This window comes from Trachypithecus francoisi, unplaced genomic scaffold (assembly GCF_009764315.1).
Source record: "Trachypithecus francoisi isolate TF-2019V2 unplaced genomic scaffold, Tfra_2.0 Lachesis_group12, whole genome shotgun sequence".
Taxonomy (NCBI): Eukaryota; Metazoa; Chordata; class Mammalia; order Primates; family Cercopithecidae; genus Trachypithecus; species Trachypithecus francoisi.
Window position 1 is genome coordinate 87,118,833 of NW_022681457.1, and position 21,580 is coordinate 87,140,412.

General features: G+C 44.0%; 1 protein-coding gene across 1 annotated transcript; it reads left to right on the forward strand.

Annotated features, from left to right (window-relative positions):
* The first annotated feature begins 2,189 nt into the window (after positions 1-2,189).
* SNIP1 (Smad nuclear interacting protein 1) lies at positions 2,190-19,506 on the forward strand. The gene is made up of 4 exons (XM_033227073.1): positions 2,190-2,514; positions 3,776-3,878; positions 15,598-16,196; positions 18,032-19,506. The coding sequence occupies exons 1-4, from the start codon at positions 2,291-2,293 to the stop codon at positions 18,294-18,296; spliced, it is 1,191 nt and encodes a 396-aa protein (XP_033082964.1). The 5' UTR covers positions 2,190-2,290; the 3' UTR covers positions 18,297-19,506.
* The last annotated feature ends 2,074 nt before the right edge of the window (positions 19,507-21,580 follow it).

The following is a 21,580-nucleotide window of genomic DNA, read 5'->3' on the forward strand; positions in this document are numbered from 1 at the left end:
ATGGGTAGGTCGTTACCGCCAGAAAGGGCTTGTTTTGTTTTTTAAATTGAGACGGAGTCTCGCTCTGTTCAGCCCAGGCTGAAGTGCAGTGGAGTGATCTTGGCTCACTGCAACCTCCACCTCCCAGGTTCAAACGATTCTTCTGGCCGGGCGCGGTGGCTCAAGCCTGTAATCCCAGCACTTTGGGAGGCCGAGACGGGCGGATCACGAGGTCAGGAGATCGAGACCATCCTGGCTAATACGGTGAAACCCTGTCTCTACTAAAAAATACAAAAAACTAGCCGGGCGACGAGGCGGGCGCCTGTAGTCCCAGCTACTCGGGAGGCTGAGACAGGAGAATGGCGTGAACCCGGAGGCGGAGCTTGCAGTGAGCTGAGAGCCGGCCCCTGCACTCCAGCCTGGGCGGCAGAGCAAGACTCCGTCTCAAAAAAAAAAAAAAAAAAACGATTCTTCTGCTTCAGCCTCCCGAGTAGCTGGGATTACAGGTGCCTGCCACCACATCTGGCTAATTTTTGTATTTTTAGTAGAGATGGGGTTTCACCACGTTGGCCAGGCTGGTCTCGAACTCCTGACCTTGTGATCCGCCTGCCTTGGTCTCCCAAAGTGCTGGGATTACAGGCGTGAGCCACTGCGCCTGGCCCGAAGTATTTTTCTAATTAAAGGAGAAATGACAATGTAGGAGCCAATGGGAAACTTCCCCTTTGCCCCCTGAAGAGTCACTCAAAAATCAATTCACAAAAGGCAGATTAATTGGAGAAAAGGCATACGAATGTATTTAAAGTGTATCACGGGGAGAATCACAACGTGATTACCCACCCCAAAAAGAGTTCAGAAGCTTATATACCCTCCTGGTAAAACAGACTTATGAGGGTGGGAGAAGGAGGAATTCTGCTCAGGGATTACTAGGCAGAATGAATTAATAAGGGAACAGAGATACATTTGTAAATAGTTTTTTGTTGTTTTTTTGTTTTGGTTTGGTTTTTTTGAAGACAAAAACCTGTAGCCCTGGCTGGAGTGCAGTGGTGCCATCACGGCTCACTGCAGCCTCCAACTCCTGGGCTCAAGCGATCCTCCTGTCTCTGCTGGGACCACAGGCACGAGCCACCATCCCCTGCCAAATTTAATTTTTGTAACTATGTTGGGCAAGTTGGTCTGGAACTCCTGGCTTCAAGCGATTTTCCTGCCTTGGCCTCCCAAAGCGCCGGAATTACAGGCTGCAGCCTCCGTGCTCGGCTGTAAATAGCTACTTTTGACAGTATAAGGGTCTCTGGTCAGGTGTGATTACATTCTTGGGAGGAGAAGAAAGAAACAATTATTCCTTTTGGTAGTCTGTATTTTAGGCAGATAAAGACCTGCGCTTTGGGAGAGACGGTGGACACCGGGAAGGAACATTGAGGCTTCTTCAGTTCAGCATGTCAGTGCGCCATATTTTGGAGTTTCGATTTCTGAGCCCCAACAGCATTGCAGAAAGTTCAGGAAATAGAAGAGGAAAAGCTAATGATTTGCCCATGGGTTATCATCTCTGATTGCATTTCCATTTCTTCCTTCCTTCTATTTCCAAATGTAAATGTAATTATAGTTTGCGCACAATTTTGTATCCTGCTTTGTTGTTAACAAGTCAGGGTTTTTAAAGTTTGTAAATGGTTTACTAATGGCCACATAACATTCATTAATTTGGCTAACTTCCCTACTGCTGGGTATTTACATTGTTTCCACGTTTTGTAATTACTAATAATGTGGCAACAAACAGTCTTGAGAGGTTTGCTTTTTCCCAGTTTTTTTTTTTGTTGTTGTTTGTTTGTTTTTGAGACATCTCGCTCTGTCGCCCAGGCTGGAGTGCAGTGGTGCGATCCCCGCTCACTGCAACCTGCGCCTTCCGGGTTCGAGCGATTATCTTGCCTCATTCTTCCGAGTAGCTGGGATTACAGGCGCGCGCCACCACACCCGGCTAATTTTTGTATTTTTAGTAGAGACGAGGTTTTGCCATGTTGGCCAGGCTGTTCTCGAACTCTTGACCTCAGGTGATCCGCCAGCCTCGGCCTCCCAAAGTTCTGGGACTACAGGCGAGAGTCACCACGCCCAGCCAGAAGTTTGTTTTTGAAACTTGAAACTCCCGCCACCCAAGCCGGTCCCTGTGGCCACCCCCACCAGGGAGTAGTCACGTGTTTACTCTCTGCCGCAAGGATTTCTGGGAGGTTGGGCACCCCGGAAGCGGAAGTCCAGGAGTCAAACTCGTCATTTCCTTCAGCTAGAGGAACCCAACGGATCTGTTTTCTTTCGCTCAGCCAGAATGAAGGCGGTGAAGAGCGAACGGGAGCGAGGGAGCCGGCGAAGACACCGGGACGGGGACATGGTGCTGCCGGCGGGGGTGGTGGTGAAGCAGGAGCGTCTCAGCCCAGAAGTCGCACCTCCCGCCCACCGCCGTCCAGACCACTCTGGCGGTAGCCCGTCTCCGCCGGCCAGCGAGCCGGGCCGCCCGGGCCACCGCGGGAACCGAGCCCGAGGAGTTAGCCGGTAAGTGGGGGAGCAGCCCAGGTGGACGTTGGGTTGGGCTCATTCAGAAAGGCGGGCAGGGCTAGCATCCGAAACAGGTTTTGAATGCTGGGCGCAGCAGCCCGAACTTAATCCTGAGGGACTGTTGAGAGTGATCCAGTCGTGCTTGTGTTATGCTTGCTCTGTCACTTGCCTTATAGCTCGGTGTTCAACGCCTAATGACAAACCGGCAGGATCCCACTCCTTCATTCTTGTGTCCCCAGCACTTCGAAGAGTGTAGCCCAACAGATAGCACTGATAATCTGTTAAATTGGAATGAGGTTTTCCCCATCCCGCCCACAAATGGAGTGTGGGCCTTGTCTTTCCAGTTACCTGCCAGAAAGATTTTCACATCGAGGTCTAGGCGAGCTACCTAACAGAAACTGGGGGAAAAAAAAAAAAGTTACTTCTTGCTAGACTCATTTATTTATGCATTCATTCACCATAGTTTTACTGAGTGCCTATTTTAAGTGTGAAAGACTGCCCTAGGTATTGGGGCTGCAAGGATGATTCAGTTAGATGATCTTCACCAGTGCCAAATTGGCCATGCTCTAACCCTGAGACAGATGATAAAAAAAAAAAAAAATAGTTTCAATAACAAGTATTATTGATAGGTTATAACAGTAATGTGATAGTGAGAGATTGGAGAGAAGAGGGAGGAGGCCTCTCTGAAGAGGTGTCATTTGAGCCCAGACCTGAGTGATAGGAATGATTCAACCTCTTAAAGATCCAGGCAGAGGAAACAACATCTGCAAAGAACTTGAAGTAGAATGAATTATGATTGAAATGGGAAAAAGCCAGTGTCGGTGGAGTATAGTGGTCAAGAAGGTGGGTGGTAGGAATGAGATGGCATAGGGAGGAAGTAGAACCACAGGATGGAGGGATTGTTCCTGATGGTAGTAGGGGTGTTGGTAGTGAGGGATAAAGAATCAAGGGTGACTTCCGGATGGTGATGCCAATTAGCAAGATGGCAAGGAGTAGGAGAGGAAAGGTTTTTGAAGGGTTGGAAATTAAGAGTTTTGTTACCTAAGTGAGAAGGTTCAGTAGACAGTTGTCTATGTGAGTATGGAATGCAAGGGAGATGTTAGAGCTAGGAAAGTGAACCTCGTGACTCCTTTAATGTGACTGGCAGATACCTTCACAAAAGCAGTGTTTGTGTTAGTAGGTAAGCCTGATACTGGAAGCTAATTTTTATGGGGGAAGGGAAATTGCAATAAAATCCTGTGTACCATGCTCTGTATAGGTCCCCACCCAAAAAGAAAAACAAGTCCTCAGGGAGAAGAAGCAAGTCTCCTCGGAGTAAGAGAAACCGAAGTCCTCACTACTCAACAGTCAAAGTGAAGCAGGTAAGTGGATTGGGGTGTTTTGATGTTGAGTCCAAATTGAGAGTCTTTTCCTATCACAGCTAAAGAGGGCTGTGTGTGTGTTGTATGTGTGCACGCACACTCGCCTACATCTCTACCTGTACCTCCAATGGGCTTTTCTGAAAACTGGGTGTATTTCTTTTTTCTGCTTGTTTGCTTAAATTAAACTTTTTATTTTGAGATTATTATTGGTTCACATACGGTTGTCAGAAATAATTCAGGGAGGTATACTCTTCCTGGTTTCTCCCAGTGGTAGCATCTATTCATAACAGAACTGTGGTACAATATCATCATCAGAATATTGACATCGATATAGTCAAGATAACATTTCCTTCACCACAAGGAATACCTCGTGTTGTCCTTTTGTAGCCACACACACTTATTTCCCACTTCCCACTTTTATCCTTCCTTAACTTCTGTCAACTTCTAATCTGTTCTTCATTTCTATAATTCTGTCATTTCAAGAATGTTGTGTAAATGGAATCATACAGTATGTAACCTTTAGGATTGTCTTTTCTCACTCAGCAGAATCTTTTGGAGATTTATTCAGGTTGCATCTCTCAGTAGTTTGTTCCATTTCATTGCTGAGTGGTATCCATATGGTATGGATTTAGCCACTTACTCATTAGAGAACATCTGGGTTGTTTCCATTTTTTGGCTATTACACATAAAGCTGCTATATACACATTTGTGTATAGGTTTTTATGTGAACATAAGAGTTCATTTCTCTGGGATAGATGCTCAGGAGTGCAATTGCTGGATTGTACGGTAGTTGCAGGTTTAATTCTTTTAAGAGATTGCCAGACTGTTTTCCAGAGTGGCTATATTAGTTTCCTAGGGCCACCATAATGAAATACCATAGAGTAGGTGGCTTAAACAACAGAAATTCATTTTCCTGTAGTTCTGGGGCTAAAAGTCAAAAATTAGGGTGTTAGCAGGTTTGGATTCTCCTGAAAAAAATCCTCTTTCCTTGGCTTACAGATGGCTACCTCTTTGCTGTATCCTTAAATAATCTTTTCTCTGTCCTGGTGTCTTTTCTCAGCCATATTGGATTAGGGCCCTACCCTCATTTTTTAACTTAATCAGCTCTTTAAAGACCTTATCTCCAAAAACGGTTACTAATACATTCTGAGGTACTTGGGTGTGGTACTTTAACATGCTGATTTTGGAGAGTACAGTTTAGTCCGTAACAGTGGCTGTACCATTTTATATTCCCACCAGCAATGTATGAATGATCCAGTTTCCCTGTATCTTTATCAGCATTTCAAGTTCTCACTTTATTTTAGCCATTCTGATAGGTGTGTAGTAGTATTTCATTGTGATTTTAATTTGTGTTTTCCTTTTTTTTTTTTTTTTTTCTTTTGAGACGGAGTCTCACTCTGTCACCAAGGCTGGCTTTGTGTGTGTGTGTGTGTGTGTGTGTGTGTGTGTGTGACCTGGACTGGAGTACAATGGCGTGATCTTGGCTCACTGAAATCTCCCCTTCCCAGGTTCAAGTGATTCTCCTGCCTCAGCCTCCCGAGTAGCTGGGATTACAGGTGCCCACCACCACATCCAGCTAATTTTTTGTATTTTTAGTACAGATGGGGTTTCACTATGTTGGCCAGGCTGGTCTCAAACTTCTAACCTCGTGATCTGCCCACCTCAGCCTCCCGAAGTGCTGGGATTACAAGCGTGAGCCACCACACCCGGCCTTGGACGTCTTCTCATGTGCTTATTTGCCATCTGTATGTATCTTCTCAGGTGCAATGTCTCATGTCTTTTGCCTGTTTTCCTTTTTTTCTTTTTTTTTTTGTTTTTTTGAGATGGAGTTTCACTCTTGTTGCCCAGGCTGGAGTGCAGTGGCGTGATCTCAGCTCATTTCAGCCTCAGCCTCCCAGGTTCAAGGGATTCTCCTGCCTCAGCCTCCCAGGTAGCTGGGATTACAGGCTCCTGCCACCATGCCTGGCTAATTTTTGTATTTTTAGTAGAGATGGGGTTTCGTCATGTTGACCAGGCTGGTCTTGAACTCCTGACCTCAGGTAATCCACTCACCTCAGCCTCCCAAAGTGCTGGATTACAGCACTTTGCTGTAATCCCAGTATGAGCCACTGCGCCCAGCTGTCTTTTGCCTGTTTTCTAATAGTATTATTTGCTTTTTTACTGTTTAGTTTTTAAGAATTCTTTTTATGTTGTAGATACTAGTCCTTTTTGGGGTATGTGGTTTACAAGTTTTTTTTTCCCAGTCTGTAGCTTGTCTTCACTTTCTTAACAGGGTTTATCTCAGAACAAAAGTTTTTTTTAATTTCAAAGAAGTCCAGCTTATGTGTTTTTCCTTTTATGGATTGTGCTTTTGATGTCATGGCTAAGAACTTTTTGCCTAGCTCTAGATCTCCGAAATTTTCTTCTAAATTTTTTTTCTTAAAAGTCCACGATCTGTTTTCAGTTTCTTTTTAGGGTTTTGTTTTTGTTTTTGTTTTGCCTATGAATGTCCACAAACATCAACACCATTTGTTGAAAAGACTGTCTTTCCTCCACTGAATTACTTTTGCTCTTTTGTCAAAAATCAGTTGAGCATATTTGTGTAGGTCTATATCTGAGATGTCTGTTCTCTTCCATTTGTCAGCGTCTGTCATTCTTCCAATACCACACAATCTTGAAATATAATAAGTCTTGAAATTGTATGGACTGATTTCCCCCGTTTTATTCTTCTTTGTAAAAATTGCTTTGGCTATTCAACTTCTTTTGTTATCCTTAAAAGTTTTAGAACAATCTTATCTCTATTTTTAAAAAGTCTGGGCAGGTCGGCCGGGCGCGGTGGCTCAAGCCTGTAATCCCAGCACTTTGGGAGGCCGAGACGGGCGGATCACGAGGTCAGGAGATCGAGACTATCCTAGCTAACATGGTGAAACCCCGTCTTTACTAAAAAATACAAAAAACTAGCCGGGCGAGGTGGCGGGCGCCTGTAATCCCAGCTACTTGGGAGGCTGAGGCAGGAGAATGGCGTAAACCCGGGAGGTGGAGCTTGCAATGAGCTGAGATCCGGCCACTGCACTCCAGCCCGGGCGACAGAGCGAGACTCCGTCTCAAAAAGGTCTGGGCAGGTCACAGTGGCTCATGCCTCTAATCCCAATACTTTGGGAGGCTGAGGTGGGCAGATGACTTGAGCTCAGGAGCTCCAGACCAGCCTAGGCAACATGGTGAAACCCATCTTTACAAAAAATATAAAAATTAGCTGGGTGTGGTGGCATGCCTCTAGTCCCAGCTACTCAGGAGGCTGAGGTGGGAGGATTACTTGAGCCTAGGAGGTTGAGGCTGCATTGAACAGTGATCATACCACCGCACTCCAGCCTGGGCGACAGAGTGAGATCCAAAAGAAAAACCTTGCTAGAATTTTGATAGGATTTGTGTTAAACTGGTGTTTGGGGGCAATAATTGACTTTTTACTATGTTAAATCTTCTAATCCATGAACATTGTGTGTCTCCCGTTTTATATAGATCATCTTTGATATCTTTTATCAGTCGTAGTTTTCAGCATATATATCCTATACATATTTCTTTGTGGAATGATTATAAAGGGTATTTTAAATGGGTGTCCACATGTTCATTGCTACTATATAGAAATATAATTCATTTTTGTGTGTTTATCTTAATCCTATATCCTTGCTGAACTAATTTATTCTAGTTTTTTTTTTTTGTTTTAGATTACTTGGGATTTTCTACATAGACAATCATATCTACAAATAGGGACAGTTTTATTTCTTCCTTTACAATCTGTATGCATTTTATTTCCTTTTGTTGTTTGCATTAGTCCGTTTTCATGCTGTTGATAAAGACATACCCGAGACTGGGCAATTTACAAAAGAAAGGTTTAATGGACTTAGAGTTCCACATGGCTGGTGAGGCCTCACAACCATGGCAGGAAGCAAGGAGGAGCAAATTACACAGGGAGGGGGGCAGGCAAAGAGAGATAAAATAAAAGAGTAATGAGAGCAGACACTCTTGCCTTATTCTCAATTTTGAGGGATGATAATTCAGTCATCTTTTTTTTTTTTTTTTGAGATGGAGTCTTGTTCTGTTGCCCAGGCTTGAGTGGCGCAATCTCTGCTCACTGCAGTGTCTGCCTCCTGGGTTCGAGGATTCTCCTGCCTCGGCCTCCCAAGTAACTGGGATTAGAGTCTGGGCCAGTCACAGTGGCTCACGCCTGTAATCCCAGCACTTTGGGAGGCCGAGGCAGGTGGATCACCTGAGGTCAGGAGACCAGCCTGGCCAACATGGTGAAACCTCATCTCTACTAAAACTACAAAAATTAGCCAGGTGTGGTGGTGGGCGCCTGTAGTCCCAGCTACTTGGGAGGCTGAGGCAGGAGAATCGCTTGAACCTGGGAGGCGGAGATGACAGTGAGCCAAGATTGCACCACTGCACTCCAGCCTGGGTGACAGAGCAAGACTCTGTTTTAAAAACAAATTTTGAAAGACAAATAAAAAACAGTATAGCAACTATTTATATAGCATTTACATTGTATTAGGTATTATAAATAACCTAGCAATGATTAAAAGCATACAGGAGGATGGCCGGGTGCGGTGGCTTACGCCTGTAATCCCAGCCCTTTGGGAGGCCAAGGCGGGCAGATGACAAGGTCAGGAGATCGAGACCATCCTGGCTAACACGGTGAAACCCCGTCTCTACTGAAAATACAAAAAATTAGCCAGGTGTGATGGCGGGTGCTTGTGGTCCCAGCTACTCAGAAGGCTGAGGCAGCATAATGGCATGAACCCAGCAGGCGGAGCTTGCAGTGAGCTGAGATGGCGCCACTACACTCCAGCCTGGGCAACGGAGCAAGACTCCGTCTCAGAAAAAAAAAATACATATATACACACACACACACAGGAGGATATTCACCGATTTTTATATAAGGAACTTCAGCATCCTGAGATATCTTTTTTGGTTTTGTTTTGTTTTTTGATATCTTTTTTATCCACTGGGGATCCTGGAACCAATCTCCTGAGGATACTGAATGATTACTTTATTCTTTTCTCAACCTCTGAACCACCATTTTTGTGGGTTGGTTTGGTTTTTTTTGTTTTGTTTTTTTTTTGGTGAAGTGTCACTCTGTTGCCCAGGCTGGAGTACAGTAGTGTGCTTTCGGCTCACTGCAACCTCTGTCTCCTGGGTTTGAGTGATTCTCGTGCCTCAACCTCCCCAGTAGCTAGGATTACAGGCACGTGCTACCATGCCTGGCTAATTTTTGTGTTTTTAGTAGAGACGGGGTTTCACCATGTTGGTCAGGCTGGTCTCAAGCTCCTGACCTCAAGTGATCCGCCCGCCTCGGCCTCCCAAAGTGCTGGGATTACAGATGTGAACCACTGTGTCCAACTGAATCACCATATTTGAAACAAATGTATTCATTACATGCTTATTGTAATAATACAGAGGTATGTAAAATTTGAAATGAGAGTATGGTTTACTTCTCTCATCCCCAAAATTGCACCACCTCCTCAACCAAAAAACCTCCACCTCACTGGCCAGAGGTAATCACTATGATATAGACTCTATCCATTATCACATGGCCTTCTCCCATGAATCTCTCTGTCTCTTTTCTTCCAAGGTCACCAGTCACATGGGATTAATGACCTACATTACTCCAGTATGACCTTAATTTATTACATCTGCAGTGACCCTCTCTCTAAATGAGGAGGGAGATAAACATTTGAGAGGCATCTGCATATAGATGTATGTAAAGTATTAGGATTAGATGAAATTAATAAGGAAATGACTGTAGATAGAAGAACAACCAACAAAGGACTGAATCCGGGGGTGATCCAGTGTGAAGAAATTGCAGTGACATCAGCAAAGGAGACTGGAAAGAAAGAGAAGCAAGAGAATCTGGTAACTTGAAGCCATTAGAAGGAAATGTGTTGAGGATACAGTGATTAACTCTGTTAGATGCTGCTGATAGTTAAGTGAAATGAAGACTGAGAATTGGCCACTGGATTTAGCAATGTGGAGGTCATTGGTGATCTTGACCAGCCATTTTACTGGAATAATAAGGGTGAGACCTGATTGGAGGGGTTCAAGGGAAGACAGAGGAGAGGAATTGGGAACTGAATTTTTAAAAACAACTCTTTTCTTCTCTTCTCTTCTCCCCTCCCCTCCCCTCCCCTCCCCTCCCCTCCCCTCCCGTTCCCTCCCCTCCTCTGGGGTTCAAGTGATTCTTCTGCTCCAGCCTCCCAAGTAGCAGGGACTACAGGCACGTGCCACCACATCCAGCTCATTTTTGTATTTTTAGTAGAGACGGGATTTCACCATGTTGGCCAGGCTGGTCTTGAACCCCTGACCTCAAGCGATCCACCCACCTCAGCCTCCCAAAGTGCTAGAATTACAGACATAAGCCACCACACCCAGCCATTTTGACTTCTTACAGTGACTCTTAATCAGGGATAAAGGACATGATAAGGTTAGTCCTGGTGGACTCAAGGCAGATAGCAGTGGCAAGCTTGTAAATGTTTTGGAGTAGGAAGGGTGGTTGTCTGAGGCTCTCTCTTGATGCATGTCTTTGCTAGGCTAGGAAGTCTAGAAAAACTGAGTCCCACTCTGAGCAAGCAGGCCCTCACTTGAGCCTTGTGTATGGCAGGGAGCAGGCGAGGAGGTCTTAGTCCCAGTGCTTCCACTTTTAGGGTATTGTGAATAATGCTGCAATGAACATGGGTGCTCAAGTATCTATTTGAGACCCTGCTTTCATTTGGGATATGTAAACAGAAGTGGGATTGCTGGATCATATGGCAATTCTGTTTTTTAATTTTTTGTGGAACCACTGTACCGTTTTCCACACTAACTGTACCATTTTACATTCCCACCAGCAGTGTACAAGGGTTTCAGTTTTTCCACATCTTTGCCAATACTTGTTATTTTCAGTTGTTTTATGGTAGCCATCCTAATGGTTGTGAAGTCACCAAGAAAAATTTTTACTTTTTAATTTTATTTTTATTACTATTTTTAGAGATGGCGGGGGGGGGTCTCACTCTGTTGCCCAGGCTGGTCTCGAACTCCTGGACTCAAGTGATCCACCCGCCTCGGCCTTCCAAAGTGCTGGGATTATAGGTGTGAGGCACTGTGTCCTGCCTGCCTAATCCTTTTTATTATTATTATGTATTTTTTTAATTAGGGGCCATGCTAATTTTTGTATCATTCTCATTTTCTGCCTAATCATTTTGAAAGTCTCTTACTGCTCTCTCTTTTAACATTTTTAACCTTAATTATCTGCAAACATTTTTGTACGTTACCTAGTCCATAGCAAGAAGTTTTTTTATTTTTTTGGTGGGAGATACCAAATTTCTTTATTTGAAGGAATGGTACAAATCAAATAACTTAAGTGGGTGTTTTGGTACAACTTATAGAAAAGGCAAAGGAGACCCCAATATGCATGCACTGCCTTGGTGACCGGGAAGTCACCCCATGGCTATGGGGAAATTAGCCTAAGGCTTAGCTTTCATTATCACTGTCTCCCGGGGTGTACTTGTCAAAGAGATATTCTGCCAAGCCAGATTTGGGTGCCCCCATCTTGCGCAAGTTGGTCACATGGTCACCCAATTCTTTGATGGATTTTACCTGCTCATTCAGGTAATGTGTCTCAGTGAAGTCACACAAATGGGGGTCATTTTGTTGGTGGCCAGTTTGTACAGTTCCAGTAGTGACTGATTCCCATGTTTTTCCAAATGTAATGCACACCCCATTGCATTCAGCCCACTCTCCCAGTCATCATGGTCTGGTTTCTTGATATCCCGAAGGAAGATTTGGCCATCTCTTTGGCTCTGCAGCTTCATCAATTTCTCGGCATGTTCCATCTCCTCATGAGACTGGTGAAGAAAGTACTTGGCAAAATTCTTCAGAGCCACATCATTGTGGTCAAAGTAGTAAGACATGACAGATAGATGTAGGAGGCATAGAACTCCAGGTTGATCTGGCGGTTGATGGTGGTAGTTCTGGCTCACCTGTGAGGGGGACGCGGTCGTGGTGGCAGTGGCTGCGCGGCAGTAACTGCATGGCGCTGGACTGGCGACAGGGGCCTTGGGACCGTCAGAGGGCCCAGTGAGGAGGTGACAGAGGGCTAGCTATGGGCGGCCAGCCGGGGTGGGGGACAAGAGCCCAGTTCCGTCCAAGCACTGTTGAACCAGGAAACCCCGGCGACTCTCCGCAAAGAATGTCTCATTTTTTCTTTCTAAAATAAAAAATAATAATAATAAAATTTTGTACATGAATGAAGTCCTTGGGGAGCTACATCTATAAGACTTGTTTCTTTTTTTTTTTTTTTGAGATGGAGTCTCACTCTGTCATCCAGGCTGGAGTCCATGGCACAGTCTGGGCTCACTGCAACCTCTGCCCTCCGAGTTCAAGCTATTCTCCTGCCTCAGCCTCCCAAATAGCTGGGATTACAGGCATGCGCTACCACACCTGGCTAATTTTTGCATTTTTAGTAGAAATGGAGTTTCACAGTGTTGGCCAGGCTGGTCTCGAACTGACCGACCTCAAGTGATCCGCCCCCCTTGCTCTCCCGAAGTGCTGGGATTACAGGCGTGAGCCACCATGCCCACCCTATAAGACTTGTTTCTGCTGCCTCTCATTCTCAGTGGCTTGTTTCCATTTCCTTGTGTGTGTCTAGTATTCTTTAGTATTTGAGCCCAGGCTTAGAACTCAAATCTTTTTTTTTCTTACCCCACTTTGGAGATTTTTTTCTCATTGGAGATTTTGCCTTGCTCATTGACAGCCCAACAATGCATTAAAAATTTAATAAGTATCTAGTTAAATTATAGTGGGAACATTTCTCCAAATATTTCATCTGCCAAGTCTATATATAGAAATATCTGGTCTTATTGTGAAACTTGCCCCTTCTCTTTTTTCCCCTTCCATTTAACAATATATTAGATATCTTTCTATGTCATTATCTCATTCTTTTTCATGGCTGTGAAGTATTCCTTTGTATGAATAGATAATAATTTAACCATTCTACCATTGCAGGACATTAAGTTGTTTCCAGCTTTTTTATTATGAAATTACAGTAAACACATTCATATGTATGTGTTTGTACGTTTCTGCTAGTATTTCTGTAGGATTGATTTCTATAAGTGACATTAGTGGTTGATGAGATTTTGATTAAATACTGTCAAATTGACCTAAATAGGCTATGCTAGTTTATACCTGTACCAGCAGTGACTGAAAATACCCATTTTCCTGTACCTTCTTTTTTGACTCTAGATATTATTGATCTTTTTGATTTTACTAATTCAAGGAGAGAAAATTCATATTTCTTTTAGAATTTGATGCTTTGGTTATTAGGTTAAGCATATCTTCATGTATTATTGGACGTGTATTTCTTTTTTTTTTTTTTTTTTTTTTTTTTTTTTTTTGAGACAGGGTCTCTGTAGCCCAGGCTGAACTGCAGTGCTATGATCATAGCTCACTTCAGCCTCGACCTCCTGGGCTCAAGTGATCCTCCCACCTCAAATTCTAGAATAGCTGTAATTTTAGATTACAGGTGCATGCTGTCATGCCTGGCTAATTTTTGTATTTTTTGTAGAAATGGGGTTTTGCCGTGTTGCCCAGGCTGGTCTCAAACTGCTGAGCTTAAGCAGTTCTTCTGCCGTGGCTTCCCAAAGTGCTGGGATCATAGGTGTCACCCACTGTGCTTAGCCCTTGGGCATTTATTTCTTCTGAAAATGGTTCATTTTTCTTTCCTTTTTTATTTTTGAGACAGAGTCTTGCTCTGTCATCCAGGCTGGAGTACAGTGGTGGTATCTCAGCTCACTGCAACCTCTGCCTCCCAGGCTTAAGCAATCCTCCCACCTTAGCCTTCTGAGGAACTGGAACTACAGGCATGCACCACTGTGCCCAGCTGATTTTTGTATTTTTAGTAGAGACGGAGTTTCACCATGTTGCCCAGGCTGGTCTCAAATACCTGGGCTCAAGCGATCCATTGCCTTGGCCTCCCAAAGTGCTGGAATTACAAGTGTGAGCCACTGGCACCTGGCCATTTGTCAGTTTCTCTATTGAATTGTTTCTTATTGATATATTAATATGCAGTAGTCTCCCTTATCTGTGGTTTCACTTTCTACATCTGAAAATATTAAATGGAAAACTCCAGAAAAAAACAACTCATAAAGTTTAAATTGGTCACTATCCTGAGTCATTTGGTGTAAACTTGTGCTGTCCCACCAGGAACATGAATCCTTCCTTTGTCTGGTGTATCTGTGCTGTATGCGCTACCTGCCTGTCCGTCACTTAGTTGTCATCCTGGTTATCAGATAACTGTTGCAGTTTGCAGTGCTTGGATTCAAGTAACCTTTATTTTATTTAGTAGTGGCCCCAAAGTGCAATAGTAGTGATTTTGGCAATTAGGAACGCTAAAGAGAAGCTGTAAAGTGCTTCCTAAACGAAAAGATGAAAGTTCTCAACTTAAAAAAACTTTTCAAGTCCTATATTGAAGTTGCCAAGATCGATAGTAAGAATGAATCTTTTATTGTGAAATTGTGGGGAAGGAAAAAGAAATTCATGCTAGTTTTGCTGTTGTATCTCATACTGTAAAAGTTACAGCCACAGTTCATAAGTGCTTAGTTAAGATGGAAAAGGCATTAAATTTATGGATGGAAGATGTGAACAGAAATGTGTTACATTTGATGGCAGTCAGGTTCAGTACTATCGGTGGTTTCAGCCATCCACCATACTTAGAATGTATCCCCCTAGGACTACTGTATGGTTTGTGTTGCAGACATTTTCTACCAGGCTAATTTTCTTTTTTTTTTTTCTTCTTTTCTTTCTTTTATTTGAGAAGGAGTTTCACTCTTGTTGCCCAGGCTGGAGTGCAATGGCGCGATCTTGGCTTACTGCAACCTCTGCCTCCCAGGTTCAAGCGATTCTCCTGCCTCAGCCTCCTGAGTAGCTGGGATTACAGGCATGTGCCACCACACCCGGCTAATTTTGTATTTTTAGAAGAGACAGAGTTTCACCATGTTGGTCAGGCTGGTCTGGAACTCCTGACCTCAGGTGATCCGCCTGTCTCGGCCTCCCGAAGTGCTGGGATTATAGGCATGAGCCACCATGCCCGGCCTAGGCTGATTTTCAATGCTGTCTTTTTCAAGAAATCATGGTATGTTCCTCCATTTCTTCAGACCTTTAAAAAGCCTCTATTTTAATGAATTTTTACAGATTTCTTCTTATATGTCTTTCATGTTTCTTAAGTTTATTCCTAGGTATTGAATTTTTTTTTACTGTGGAAGTAGGATTTAAAAACTGTTATATTTTCATTTTTGGCATGAGAGAAAGCTAGTTTCTTTCTTTACATATCTTGTACCTGACTACTTAACTCTTAGTTCTATTTTCTGTATATTCTTCCCTGTAAGTTTGCCCGTAGTTACTTTTGTTCTGAAAAGGAGGGAATTATTTTTCTTTCTCCTTTCTAGACTAAATAGTCTCTTGTTTTTAGAGCTCTGGACCTGGGCTTGTGCTATTAGGGCTATAGTTGAATAGCAGCATGGGATACCATCTTTGTGGCCTTGCAAGGGAACATAACCACCAGACATAATCTTATTTCTGTGGGAAATGTTGTTCTAAATGCCAGAGTCCAAATTACAAAAGACTTTTTGAATGTACCTCATTAAAAAAGAACAAGATTTGGGCTGCCTTTAGATTGTGCACTGTGTTAAAATTGCAGAATCTGTTTGAATTTCAGGAGCGTGAGGATCATCCCCGGAGAGGACGGGAGGATCGGCAGCACAGGGAACCATCAGAACAGGAACACAGGAGAGCTAGGAAAAGTGACCGGAACAGACACCGAGGCCATTCCCACCAAAGGAGAATATCTAACGAGAGACCTGGGAGTGGGCAGGGTCAGGGACGGGATCGAGACACTCAGAACCTGCAGGCTCAGGAAGAAGAGCGGGAGTTTTATAATGCCAGGCGACGGGAGCATCGCCAGAGGAATGACATTGGTGGTGGTGGTAGTGAGTCTCAGGAGTTGGTTCCTCGGCCTGGTGGCAACAACAAAGAAAAAGAGGTGCCTGCTAAAGAAAAACCAAGCTTTGAACTTTCTGGGGCACTTCTTGAGGACACCAACACTTTCCGGGGTGTAGTCATTAAATATAGCGAGCCCCCAGAAGCACGTATCCCGAAAAAACGGTGGCGTCTCTACCCATTTAAAAATGATGAGGTGCTTCCAGTCATGTACATACATCGACAGAGTGCATATCTACTGGGTCGACACCGCCGCATTGCAGACATTCCTATCGATCACCCGTCTTGTTCAAAGCAGCATGCGGTCTTTCAATATCGGTAAGTAACATGGAGGAAGAAACTAATGTGAGCAGAAACAATTGCTCAGTTAGGATTACTAAGATTTTTGTTCATATTTATGCAGAAGAATCCCATACCCCTCATATCTAAAGAGTATCGTTAATCTAGCTTACCTTTAAATAATTGCTTACATATTTATAAGAACACTATGCTTTTAATCTATTTTTTATTTTCTTGTGACAAGGTCTCACTCTGTCACCCAGTCTAGAGTGCAGTGGAGCAAACACAGCTCACTCCAGCAACCTCCTGGGCTCAAATGATTGTCTCCCACCTTGGCCTCCCGAGTAACTGGGACCACAGGCGTGTGCCTCTGTGCTCAACTAATTTTGAAACTGGTTCTTGATAGCTTGCATGGGACATCTGTGATGATTCTCACAACAATCCTGTGAGAAGGATAGGACCGGTTTTTGGTTTTTTGTTTTTGTGAGATGGAGTCTCCTTCTGTGCCCAGGCTGGAGTGCAGTGGCGCGATCTCAGCTCACTGCAACCTCTGCCTCCCCCGTTCAAGCAATTCGCCTGCCTCAGCCTCCCGAACAGCTGGGAATACAGGCGCACACTGCCACACCCAGCGAGTTTTTTGTATTTTTAGTAGAAACAGGGTTTCATTGTATTGGTCAGTCTGGTCTTGAATTCCTGACCTCGTGATCCACCCGCCTCGGCCTTCCAAATTGCTGAGATTACAGGTATGAGCCACTGCGCCTGGCCTGTTTTTTGTTGTTGTTTTGTTTTGTTTTAACATGGTCTCCTGACTTTGAATGGACAAGTATTTATATCCCCATTTGACAGATGAGAAAACTGAAGCCCAGCAAAACCAAGTGACTTGCCTAACAAATGATCACTATAGTACAGTGGTCCCCAACCTTTTTGGCACCAAGGACCGGTTTCATGGAAGACAGTTTTTCCATGGAACCAGGGGGATGGTTTCAGGATTCAAGTGCATTACATTTATTGTGCACTTTATTTTCTAATATTATTTCATTGTAATATATAATGTAATAATTATACAACTCACCATAATCTAGAATCAGTGGAAGCCCTGAGCTTGTTTTCCTGCAACTCGATGGTCTCATCTGGGGGTGATGGGAGACAGTGACAGATCAGGCATTAGATTCTCCTAAGGAGCACGCAACCTAGATCCCACCTGTGCACAGTTCACAATAGGGTTCACGCTCCTATGAGACTAATGGCACCGCTGATCTGACAGGAGGCAGAGCTCAGGCAATAATAATACGAGTGATGGGGAGCAGCTGAAAATACAGATGAAGTTAGGCTTGCTTGCCTGTCTGCCCACTGCTCACCTCTTGCTGTGCAGCCTGGTTCCTAACAGGCCACGGACTGGTACCAGTCCGTGGTCCAGGAGCTGGGGACTCCTGCCATGGTAGAACTCTGGCTCAAATGTAGCTCCCTTGACTCTGAAGTCCAAGTCCACTCTTTTTTCCCATTTGGACAGGAACTGAAATATATTGAAATACAGGTTAAAGAAACATTGATTACAAACAACAGAAAAAAATGTATTTTCTTAACCACAGCAAGAGACATTGGATTCTGCATTTCCACCTTTTGATCTTCCGTGGATTCTCCCCACCCTCCAGCAACCTATTCTCACCTTTTCTACTAAATATATTTAAACTTCCAATTTCCCTTCCCAGGGCCATGCTTTCCCTTTGATTTCTTTGATTCCCTAGAATTTTAACTTGAACTGTGCTCAAGTCAGGTTATTTACATCATCTAGGCTGTCTTAGCAAAGAGCTTTAGAGAGGCTGGATGATCTGAGGCAGAGATTTGCTCATAGGTTTCTCCTTCTTCTCTGCTAGGCTTGTGGAATATACCCGTGCTGATGGCACGGTTGGCCGAAGAGTGAAGCCCTACATCATTGACCTTGGCTCAGGCAATGGAACCTTCTTAAACAACAAACGTATTGAGCCACAGAGATACTATGAACTAAAAGAAAAGGATGTACTCAAATTTGGATTCAGTAGCAGAGAATATGTCTTGCTCCATGAGTCGTCGGACACTTCGGAAATAGACAGGAAAGACGATGAGGATGAGGAGGAGGAGGAAGAAGTGTCTGACAGCTAACAAACTAAGAACCCAAACTATTGAGACACGTTTTCCTTGTTGGAAGGCTTTGATTGACTCAGAGAGCACTATGGTGGTGGGTCTGACACTATCATGCTCTCTGTAATGCCTCTTACTGCCTTAAGTCTTTCCCCTGTTGCTGACCAGATTGTGTTACCATTTGAATACACTGACTAATGTTTGTTAAACTTTTTCTGTGGCACCTTGGCCACATGCCTGCAGGCGTTTGTTTTCAGCACAGTCTCACCAATTACAACACACCGTGTTTTAGTAGAAGCGTTGTGGTTTTAGTTGGTGCTTTCAGAACTGCTGCCTAGGAAACTATAAACCCTTGGTTAAGGGTAAATCATGGCTTGTTCTCTTTGTACAGTTAACTTTATTTATATAGGTATTAAGCTTTGTGGACCAGGTGTTTTTCTTTTGGGGCGAACCCCTGAGCAGAGAATCTTACTAGGCTTTGGTTATCACCAAAACAACCTCCAGTATATACCAAAGCTTTGACCTGGTTGAGCTCTTGAGCTTAGAAGTTGATTTTGCACTTAGTCTTTTGGGGGTGGGAATGTACTGCAGTCAGTAAACGTTATTGACTGTTTAATTTAAACAGATGCTTTATGGCACGTGCTCAAGCCCGTGACTGTACAGAAGGATCCTGGTTGCTACTCGTGGGTGCTGATTCAGCGTCACAAGTGACTGAAATTGGCCATGGATCTGTTCTTTCTGAAAGAATTCCTGATTTCTCCATGGAGCATGTACAAAACAGTTTTGATCATATTAACTGTACTTCAGTTTTGCATTTTTATTCAAATGTTATCTCCTTTTTTTTTCTTTGAGAAATAAACTGTCACTGATGTGGCAGGTTCTTACTTTATTCTAATAACGTGTATATGTCTAAAGCAGGTTGTGTTGTTTACATTATTTCTACACATTTCATCCTTTAAAAATTGTTCAGAGAGGCTGTATTTACCTTCCCAAGGTTGGAAAGCAGGGGAATTTCCCAGTTTCCTAGTTTTCCACCAGAGGAATATGTGTAAGTAGCGAAGTATTCACTGCTTACATATAGTGTCTATGTATGTATATATGTAAATTGTGTGTTAAAGAGCTGATACTGATTTTCATATGACAATGTTAGGCAAAGGCCTCCCTGCATTTGTAGAGCAGGTGTTCATTTATATGTATTTTTGGGATAAAAAAATAAAATTTGTAAATATAGCCCCATTTCAAAGAGTAATGCTTTCCTAGCTTAGAGGACCTTGTGTTCATAGGTCTGTTTGCTGCTAATGGAGCCTTCTGTCAGTACTTTTGAGATAAAAACAGGTAGCTGTTTTAGAGTGTTGTGGGGAAGGTTATATTGTTGGCCTCCAAGTCAGTAGAATAGCAGACGGTGACACAGAGGTGGGTTGTGGGGAAAGGTGGTAAAGCAGCTCAATCAGTGTTACTACTAATTGTTCATCTTGGGTTGAGACTTAGGATGCTATAAATTTGATTGTTTTCATACCCATGTGTGCTCAGGGCTAAAGGTTGGCTAGTGGGAGGGGCAGCTGACTAATGTTCATTCAGAAGAAGTTAAAAGATCCTTTGAAAAGTGAACACTTGGCCGGGCACGGTGGCTCAAGCCTGTAATCCCAGCACTTTGGGAGGCCGAGACGGGCGGATCACGAGGTCAGGAGATCGAGACCATCCTGGCTAACACTGTGAAACCCCGTCTCTACTAAAAAATACAAAAAACTAGCCGGGCGAGGTGGCGGGCGCCTGTAGTCCCAGCTACTCGGGAGGCTGAGGCAGGAGAATGGCGTGAACCCGGGAGGCAGAGCTTGCAGTGAGCTGAGATCCGGCCACTGCACTCCAGCCCCGGCGACAGAGTGAGACTCCGTCTCAAAAAAAAAAAAAAAGAAAAGTGAACACTTGGCCGGGCGCGGTGGCTCAAGCCTGTAATCCCAGCACTTTGGGAGGCCGAGACGGGCGGATCACGAGGTCAGGAGATCGAGACCATCCTGGCTAACACTGTGAAACCCCGTCTCTACTAAAAAATACAAAAAACTAGCCGGGCGAGGTGGCGGGCGCCTGTAGTCCCAGCTACTCGGGAGGCTGAGGCAGGAGAATGGCGTAAACTTGGGAGGCGAAGCTTGCAGTGAGCTGAGATCCGGCCACTGCACTCCAACCTGGGCGACAGAGTGAGACTCCGTCTCAAAAAAAAAAAAAGAAAGAAAAGTGAACACTTAATAAGGTCATTAGATGAAATGTAAGTTGGCCCAGTTACAGCACGGTGGCTAATGCCTATAATCCCAACACTTTGGAAGGCTGAGGTGGGCGGAGTTCAAGACCAGCCTGGCCAACATGGTGAAACCCCATCTCTACTAAAAACACAAAAATTAGCTGGGTATGGTGGCACATGCCTGTAATCCCAGCTACTCAGGAGGCTGAGGCAGGAGAATCGCTTGAACCCAGGAGGCAGAGGTTGCATTGAGCTAAGATCATGCCACTGCACTCCAGCCTGGGTGACAACCAGACTCTGGCTCAGGGAAAAAAAAAAAAAAGGTAAGTTGAAGGATGTGTTCTACATTGGCCACTGTAATTGCTATTTTCTTCATTTTGGTATGTGCCATAGATCATATATATGTGCTTATCTGAAAAGTAGGTTTGTTTGGATGAACTTTTCTCTTGATCCAGACTGACCATTTTCTCTTGAGGGTTTAAGCACTAATCTGGTATCTTATTGTAGGGCCTCCTTGTTCAGTTTGTGCTGCAGTAGCACTGCTTTGTGGTAGCCTTGAGTTTTGCTATAAACGTCATCCTGTGGTGGGCACTGTGATAGATGACCACTTTGCCTACCTTTTTTGTTTAGTCAGTTTTTGTCTTAGTGGAGGAATGACGTCCTGGATTGAGAAATTCTTTATGCCACATATCTGAGAAGGTGTTTTTTTGGTTTTGTTTTGTTTTTTTTTGTTCAGATGACGTCTCACTCTGCCGCCCAGACTGGAGTGCAGTGGCATGATCTCGGCTCACTGCAACCTCCACCTCCCAGTTTCAAACGATTCTCCTGCCTCAGCCTCCCAAGTAGCTGAGACTATAGGCACCTGTCACCAAGCCTGGCTAATTTATATATATATATAATTTTTATTATTATTTTCTCTTTAAGTAGAGATGGGGTTTCACCGTATTGGCCAGGCTGCTCTCGAGCTCCTGACCTTGTGATCCGCTCTTCTCGGCCTTCCAAAGTGCTGGAATTACAGGTGTGAGCCACCAGGCCTGGCCTGAGAAGGTGTTTTTTTTTTTTTTGGTCTTGT

Coding starts and splice junctions, on each gene's coding strand:
- SNIP1 (XM_033227073.1), top strand. CDS start 2,291: ATGAAGGCGGTGAAGAGCGAACGGGAGCGAGGGAGCCGGCGAAGACAC. Junction 2,515..3,775: donor CGAGCCCGAGGAGTTAGCCG/GTAAGTGGGGGA, acceptor TGCTCTGTATAG/GTCCCCACCCAAAAAGAAAA. Junction 16,197..18,031: donor CATGCGGTCTTTCAATATCG/GTAAGTAACATG, acceptor CTTCTCTGCTAG/GCTTGTGGAATATACCCGTG.